General features: G+C 46.1%; 1 protein-coding gene across 1 annotated transcript in view; it reads right to left on the bottom strand.

The window, feature by feature from the left end:
* Positions 1 to 1,455: 1,455 nt before the first annotated feature.
* The window catches only part of HEPACAM (hepatic and glial cell adhesion molecule), a 30,541-nt gene continuing 23,562 nt past the window's right edge, over positions 1,456 to 8,434 (bottom strand). Inside the window, exons 5-7 of the mRNA XM_044437654.1 lie at positions 6,604 to 6,677; positions 5,423 to 5,493; positions 1,456 to 1,761 (exon numbers count right to left, since the gene is read on the bottom strand). Coding sequence (XP_044293589.1) covers positions 1,456 to 1,761; positions 5,423 to 5,493; positions 6,604 to 6,677 — 451 coding nt within the window. The remainder of the gene's footprint in view (positions 1,762 to 5,422; positions 5,494 to 6,603; positions 6,678 to 8,434) is intronic.

The raw sequence follows: 8,434 nt of genomic DNA, 5'->3' as shown, positions 1-8,434 counted from the left end.
AGCCCACACATCCCTTTCCTGGCCACACACCTTTCTCCCAGGTGCCCATCATTCCAGCTTTTGAATGGTTTCCCTCCCTGTCCCCTTCTAAAAGTCCGAAATGTCCCTAATAAGCCTTAATTACTGTAAGATGGAAGTTTTAAGCTACAACTTGCTGGCAGAAATGCTTTTGCCTTTGGACCCAGCAGCAATTGGAATGCAGCCCTCAGGAATGTCTTGGAAACTGATTTCAGCCTTTGGGCTGAAGGAGGTTCCCCACCCCATTTTAAAAGGAGGGCTTCTTCCTTGAATGAGATCGTGCCTTAAAGGAACTAGTGTGGCATAGTGAACCAATTAGCCTTCCCCAGATGTTATGGACTGCAATTCCCATCATTCCCAGAAGCATGGCTCCAGGCTGGGGAACGTTAGCACGGAGCATCAGACCGTCTTGCCCCAACTGCTGAGCCTCTTGTGCTTGTTGCCTTCACAGAGTAAAAAGGACGACATGCTGAAGACGGAACATGGGCCCTTTTGCGTGCAAGTCACATGTACTTCCACTGAGCTCTGAGCCCCTCCATCGCTGCTTGCATGCAAAGGGGGCAGAACTGGGAGCTCGGGAGCATCTGTGGTGCCTTTCCACAAGGATTCACACAGCTGGGGTCTGCAGTTCAGAAAATGGATGAATAGTGTCTTAGTCATCATCTGAATCAAGGTAGGATAAGTTTGGAAAGATGTGGAAGTGTTCTCAAACCAGTTTAATGGCCCACTTTCAAGCGTCTGTAGGATCTACCAACTGAATAACTCCTAACAAATAGGGGCATGCTGAAAAAAGTAGGGACTCAGAGTCTTAAAAACCTCTCTTTTCAAAGCTTGAATTTAGGACATGCCTGAAAACATTAAAGGCCACTGGCACGCTTTGAAATATACAACTTGTGGAAACGTTCTCACTGGGTGAATTACCAGTGAACACAAAGTCACAAACTCTATGGTGGAAGTGGACAATGTCCACCCCTCTAGATATTCTGGCCTGCAACTCCCATCAGCCCTGGCCTGCACAGCCAATGGTGCAAGTAGATGGGAGGTACAGGGCGAAACATCAGTAGAGTCCAGCCCCTCAATGCAAAAGTTGCCCAACCCCTGGATGCAAAAGCTTTAGCAGCACCTCTGTGCTGCTCCTCAGGTGTTACAAATGCAAATTAGTTGTCTTTAAAATGTACAGAAGCAGGCGCACTGAAACTACTGTAAACCTTGTAAAGTGGGTCGGTCCATCCATTCCTCCACCTATCCTGCAGAAAACGGCGTGATTCACTTTTATCTATAAGCAGAGCCCAGGTGTCTTTCCAAGACAGAAAACATGCATTTACACGTGCAAGAAAGCACCCAGAGCAAACTCATTGCTATCTCCAGACATATTTACAGGTGCAACCAGGCTTTCTCGCGACACATGCACGGACACACACACACTGCTGGCTGCCTTCAGGCATTGATTTCCACAGCACTGGGCTCTCCTTGTTGCTCTCGGATGATGTGCACTCCAGCAGTCCTCACCAAACGTGCGGTGTTTTGCGTGCGCCCCGGTGAGCTGGGGGACCTGGTGGGGGATATGTGCGTTCGGGAGGTGGCTGGAGACCGAGCTGGGGAGCGGTGGTATCGACGAGCAGCCCGAATGGGTAATCCAGGAGATCTTCCTGGGGGAGGTGGCGAGCTGGAATAGCCAGGTGGTGAGGGTTCGGTTGCATTGCGGGGATCTGGGAGGGATTCCTCATCAGCTTCTGGAGAATCCTTTGGGATGCAAGAGAAAGCAAGAGCCCACGGTGAGAAAGCTGGCAGCAGAATCCCATCCCCTCGGATGCATGTGGCAGCCACTTGGAAGGGCAAACGAAAAGAGATGATCTTGTGTGTGGCTCCACAGATCCATGCACAGGGCAGAGCAGTTCACCGCTCCCAGAAAAAACAAAGGCTGGAGGGCTATGCTGATCGGGCAGCAAGCACCCCCAATAACTGCATAAGGCAGAGCGTGATGAGCATACAACCATTTGCTGAAAAAGAAAGGCACTTCTGCTGGCAACCATTGAGGGGCGATGGGGTGGGGGTTGCATGCTGAATTTCCCAGGTTGCATCCCTGGCATCTTCAGGTAGTCTAGGAAGGAAATCCTGGAGGACTGTTGCCAATCGGCATTAACACTGCTCAGCTAGGTGGACCTATCGAATGGTCTGACCTCACTATGGGGCAGCTTCTAATCTTCTTGCCCATCCCTGAAAGGCTTGCAGCATTCCTCTGCTTGAAAGCAAGGGTAAAATGCCCTCTTTGTTTTCTGCTGCACCTCCCACCCCAAGAGGTGATACGGAGACTCAGACTCTCTTGACCTCACTGAATCCTAAGGACTGGCATCTTCTCCCAATGCTTTTATTTATTTTATTTATTTATTTAGACCATTTCTATGCCACCCCATTCACAAAAAGCCTCGGGGCAGCTTACAAAATAAATAAACAATCACATAATTAGCCATTAAAAATCCGGAAACATCTTGGCACAAGCATAAAAACCCAATAAATACAATCAATAATTAACAATTAAAATAACTTTTAAATAAAAAGGTCTTGGCCTGGCGCCGAAAAACAAATAACTGCTTCTGGAGCCAGTTGGTTTCCAGCTCTGCTGTTCTACAGGTCTATGACTGTGAAACTGTCCAGTGAGATATAGCTATTATTGCCCGTTCCCAACCAAACGGACTGTTCTGGCTCCGGTAAGCAGTTTGCCCAGCTTCACAGCAGGCTGCTGTACAATTTATTGCCAGAGGATGTCACTCCAGAGTCATGGGAAAGTGCTGACCTAGAAACACCTGGTGCAGCCTTTCCCAACCTGGTGCCCTGGAAGACTACAAATCCCATCACATCTAGCCAGCATGGTTGAGAAAAGCAAAGGAAGGCCGAGAAAGTCCTGTTGCACTATTGGCCTGCACAATATAAATAAAATAAAATAAATTCTGGTGAATGAGAACTCAGTCCTCCAGGTTAAAGGAATGCTATTCAAATTTAAATAAGTGCCTCCATTACTGAGATAAGGGATTGGGAACAAAGGGAGACTTTGGGAATTAAAACTGAACTTCCCTTTGGCAATGAACATTGAATTTGCCCTGGTAAAGGCAAGCTGGAAAGGATGGAAGAAACTGAAGGAATTGCACCGTGAAATCCTTTTTTTTTTTTTTCTTTCCTAGGAAAGACCCAGACTTCATAATGTCTCTACCAGTCATGCTACAGCAAGAAGTTGCAGCCCTCCTGAGAGGCAAGTCCTTAAAGGGGAAACACCTCCTGCTCGGAGCTCCAGCTAGCTGTGGGATCCAAGCTGGCATGCAGTGTTTCTCCGTGTGCCCCTTTTTCTTTCCTACAGTCTGTGGCTACTGAGCACGCTCAATTTTCAGCGGCCTCCTTTTTTGAAAGATTTTTCATGCTGCTGCCGCCCTTGGTTACCTCCCCACACATGTTGGGACCGCTGTCCCGTTTCTCAGTGGCCCCATTCGGGCTACAGCCCCAAAGTTCTGCATGGCGTGGACTAGCTGAGTTCACTATTAGAAGGAACGACTGGGTATGATTTTGGCAACCGGCCTCAGAGACCCCCTCTGAGCCTTTGTGCACTCTCTTGACCGTCAAGGCTATCCTCCTTGCATAGCAGCTACTTTCTCCATCTGCTTTCTTCTAGAAAAAATGCAGGGTGGGAAGGGCCTTGTTCCTATTTCAGCCGTCAATTCAAGATTTCTAGGAATGCACAGCTCCTGTAGACGCTCCAATGAGCCCCCATACCAAGCCAAGAATGGTTTAGAGACTCCACCATAAAGCTTGGCTAAAGATTTCCCTCCCTTTTACAAGCCCAGTGAACCCATTAAAAAGAGGGTATTTTATTAGCTTTGGGTGAATTCCAAACATTTGGATATGAGAGCAGCCTCACCTTTACAAATGAGGGCCTTTCTTTCTTTTTTCTAAGTCCTGCCTTGACTGCAAGCAGCAACCTGGCTGCCCTCAGCTGCCCAGCACCTTTCCGAGCACAGGATGGGAACGACACTAAGATGCAATGTATCAGCTTTCCCAGGGGCATTACAGGGTGGTGAAGTCTGCCCCTTTCATTTATGAAGAGAAAAACAAACCCTCAAGTCATGAATGGAGCCGGCTGGAGCCGGGGGTCAGACTAGATGGCCCAGGAGGTCCCTTCTGACTCACTCTGTTTCTCTTGAACGGTAAGACCCCAACTGTGAATAGTCTTAGAATCAGCTCACTGTCAAGGAGTGACCCAATATGAGGGGGAGGCGTTTTTGCTCCACCCCACTCTGAAACTCACAAAAATCACTGAGCGGATGTAGCACGACTCCACCATGACAATGAAAACCATTTTATTTGGCAAGTCTTCCAAGCCTTTGATTAAATCTTCATGCTTTGGTATTTTTGTTTGTCTGCTGCAGTCTGTTTCATATTTTTATTCCATTCTTTTGCTTGGTGTTATTGTTTTTATAATATTGTTTTAAATTATCTGTGGTTTAAGAAATTTTAGGGACCATATGGTCTGAAGACTGGAGCAGGGAAGGATATATTTGAAATATAAACAAGCACCGGTTCCTGGTATGTGGAAACACCCTGCCCCCTTGTGGTAGGATTGGGACATGACTTAAGTTCTGGTCGCATCCTTTCCTTTGCCCCCACTGATGTTCCCACATCCTCTGTGGGAAAGGGCTAGTGCAAGGGCTAGAGTCCAAGTCTGGCACAGTAGAAGAGGGTGGAGGTCAGCCTGGATTCCATTGGGGTTGTCGTGAAAGTTCAGAAATGAACTTTCCTAGCACATTCATTGGGGTAGGAACCTTTTTATTTAAGCAGCATTTTAAATGTTAATATTATTGAATTTTATTCAGCCAGGGCGGCTTATTTTATTTTACTGTATATATTTTAATTGTTATTGTTTTAATGTATTTTGTATTTGATGTTGTAAGCCGCCCCGAGGCCTTGGCAAGGGGCGGCATAGAAATGTTTTAATAAATAATAAATAAATAAATAAATAAATAAATAAGAGAAGCTTGAAGAAACTCATGGGCCATAGAAATACCTATACATTTCATGGCTGAGTGACTTATTTTCTTTCTAGTTGGCAGTGAAGATGCTGACAGCTCCTCCTCCCTTGTTCTTCTTCCTCTTCTTCCCTCCCTCCCTCTCTCTCTCTCTTTTTATAGGCAGTTTTTACCATCTTGGGAAAACACCAGAAATCCTCCTTCTCCAGCTGGGCATTTCACTCAACATTGCCTCATGTGACAACTTCAGCAAATTTAAAGGATTTGAGTGCCAAATCACAGCTAAAATCCTCTCCTACCCAAGGAGACCCCTTTCATAACATCTTGAAAGTTCTTTAACAACTAGCACCTGAACCCAAAGCATCTTCCAACGCATAGTCTGAGAAATTTACCTTGTCTTTCAGGATGTACAAAGCAACTGGATTCTTGCGTTCATGCTCTCCACTTCGGGGAGCAATTTCAACTACATTAAAAGGAGAATGGAAATCAGTGTTCGGTTATTTTGTATGCAGATGATCACATGATGGAGCACATGAGATACATGTCTGGAGAAAGAAACAGGCCTAATCTGGCTCCTTGGGGCAAATGGAAACAAAGAAACATGGTCCAGATTCAAAGAGCATGATATCCCATGCTCAAGAATGGAATTCAGCCCCAGGGAGGTTTTGGGTTTCTAGTTAAGAAAGTGAGTCCAACAAGCCAGATGGCTGTGCATCCATGCTCTAGGTCAAGGAATAGGCAACCTGATGGCCATGAGCACCAGTCTGTCCCCCCCCCCCCCATTTTTGACATCGAGCGAGCATGGAACCAGGGAGATGGTATGACTGGGAGGGCGAGGGGAAAAGCAGGAAGGGGGAAGGATTTTGCTAGCAGAGTGTGACTCAGACCCCGTCCCCACTTTACATTCAGTCTTCTGTTTTTTGTGACTGGCATCCCACACACGCCTTTCTGCACTGGTGCCCCAAACACTTTTTCAAACACTGCCCATCAGTCCAAAAAGGTTGTCTGGACCTGTCCTGGGACTCCAAGTCTGACCCACAGGTACCACTCCTGGTTCATGACTTCCTGCTGAAGGTTTTCTATATGAGGCTTTTCACCTGCCACTTTATGGACGCTTCTGCTTCCAGATCCTTGGTGGAATTAACATCTGCTTTTTTTACAGGTGTGAGCATGTGTGTTTTAAACTCCCAGGAGTTTTCCTTTTTCTTCCTTTCTATACATTCTATTGCACAAACACAAGGTGACACTGTGGGATTGCGAAGTGGCAAAATACAGGACTTTTCATTCTAGCTATTTTACATTTTTCAAATAATAACAATTTTTTCTTGCACTCAAAACCATGGGAATTCTTGGGAGAAACAGGAAAGTCCCTGGAGGAGAAGGGGGTTGTGTAAAGTAAAGTACTCCCAGAATTCTGTGAATGCAAACAACAAGCCACAAGCGCCTTATACAAGATCATGTGGCTTAGCCCTGACATTCTTAAACCATGTTCACAGATAACACCCAAGCTGTTCCTAGAAGATGCCAACCCAAGATTTCTTCTTCAGACAAAGGGGAATGATGCAAGATTTACCGTCATGTTTTAAGTGTTCTTCGTTCTGATCCACATATTCGGAAGAACCTTGCTTCTCCATTTTCCGTTTGTTCCTGAAACAAGAAGCCCCCAGAGACTGTTTTAGTTGGATTCCTCCCTGTTGAACAGAGATACCCTGGCACGCTTCTGCAGGGTGAAGAGCATCACTTCCCACATGCTACCATCTCATGGCAAACCCATTTTTAACCGCAGTAAATGAGGGATAAGAGGTCAGTCAGGTGGAACAAGCCCACAGCTGCTTCACTGAATGCTCCACTCTGCCCAGATCCACTCAGCGTCGCTCCCCATGGCACTGACTGGGCTGATGAGGTGAAAACTGAGGGGAAAGAAGTGTTCGAGGGAAGCCTTGTTGGAGGGGAAAGAAGGCCTCCTTCGTCCTGCTCTGGCTTTCTGCTACAACAGGGATGGGCCGCATGTGGTCCTGGAGTTGCATGCAGACCTGATGCCCATCACTGCCCCCACATCTTGAAAAAAACAAAGATGCAATCAAAAATGAAGTACAGAGAGCTACAGAGAACCAAGAAGCTAGTTTATCTGTCTGTGCTCCTTTTAGGGCTTGCAAACAAACTGGATTTGACCTTTTTGGTACTCCGCGATGCTTTGCATCCTTTAAAAAAAATTTCAGAAGACTGCAACCCATGGAGAATCTCAGGTGAAAATGGCCCCAGATCTCATGAAATTGTCCACTACTGAACTACAGATTACAGTTTCCATAGCTACATTTTGGAAAGCAAAACAAAAAGAAAACATCAGGGGGAAACTACATGTAACTGAACATCAGTGCTCAGATGACAGCTGCTGAAAGATCTCGACCCACTTATGGTTTGTGGCTTGGCTGTTGTTTGTAAAACTGATATAAGGAGGGGATAATTGAAGTAAGATTGCAGATGTGGACTAGAACCCACATCTTCTGCAATCAGAAAGTGGGCTTCATAGATTTCATTAACACTTGCTGGCATCTTCATGGCCACAGCCCTTAGGAATCCATAGAGGACAGTGCAGCCTCTGAACACACGGGAACTGATCTCCGAGCCTTCCTGAATAAGCAGATCCTAGGCTGGTGGAAGCTTTGTGACACCTCCTGCAACCAACCCCTTTCTCTGATCTGTTAAGCCAAGAACTTTGTCTTCTTGATCAAAGGTCCAGCTCCTGAACATGGTCCCAGGTTGTGTTGCTCTAATGTACAAGTGCACACAGATGTGCACGCACACAGATTCAAGACCTTGTTTGATATATCTGTTCAAAATATATGCCGCCTTTTTATACACACACATGCCACCTTTTTCCTGTTGCAAGGAACCCAAGACAACGTACATGGCCTTCCTCCTATCTATTTTATCCTCACAACAGCTCTGTGAAGTAGGTTAAGCTCAGAGTCATCCAGTAATCTTCATGCCAAGTGGGGACGAGAACCCACGTCTTCTGAGTCCAATTCTGCCACACTGTGTGTGTGTATGCGCACAGCTTCAAAGAGGGTACAGTGCAGAACAGCTGAGCTCTCTTGTATGCCTCAAGATATTCAGGTATAAATCATGTGGCTTAGACTCGTTGCTTCCATACGATACGTGTGAATCAGCTTATCACAGATACCGTACACGGAGATCTGTGTTGACATGCAGCATTTTGCAAATCAGCACTTTTAAGAAGGTAATTATCACTGTCTGTACTTTTTGCACTTCAAAGAACACTGTCTTTATCATTCTCATTCCACCCCACCACCTCCAACCACGGGTGTAAACACACTTGCGGCTCAGGATAAACTAGTTAGCATTTAAGGTGCCATATGCTTTTTGTTGTTGCTGCTGATCCG

The sequence above is a fragment of the Varanus komodoensis genome, unplaced genomic scaffold (assembly GCF_004798865.1).
Source record: "Varanus komodoensis strain SLA01 unplaced genomic scaffold, ASM479886v1 scaffold30, whole genome shotgun sequence".
Lineage (NCBI taxonomy): Eukaryota > Metazoa > Chordata > Lepidosauria > Squamata > Varanidae > Varanus > Varanus komodoensis.
The sequence above is the reverse complement of the archived record's forward strand: the minus strand, read 5'-3'. Positions and strand labels throughout refer to the sequence as shown.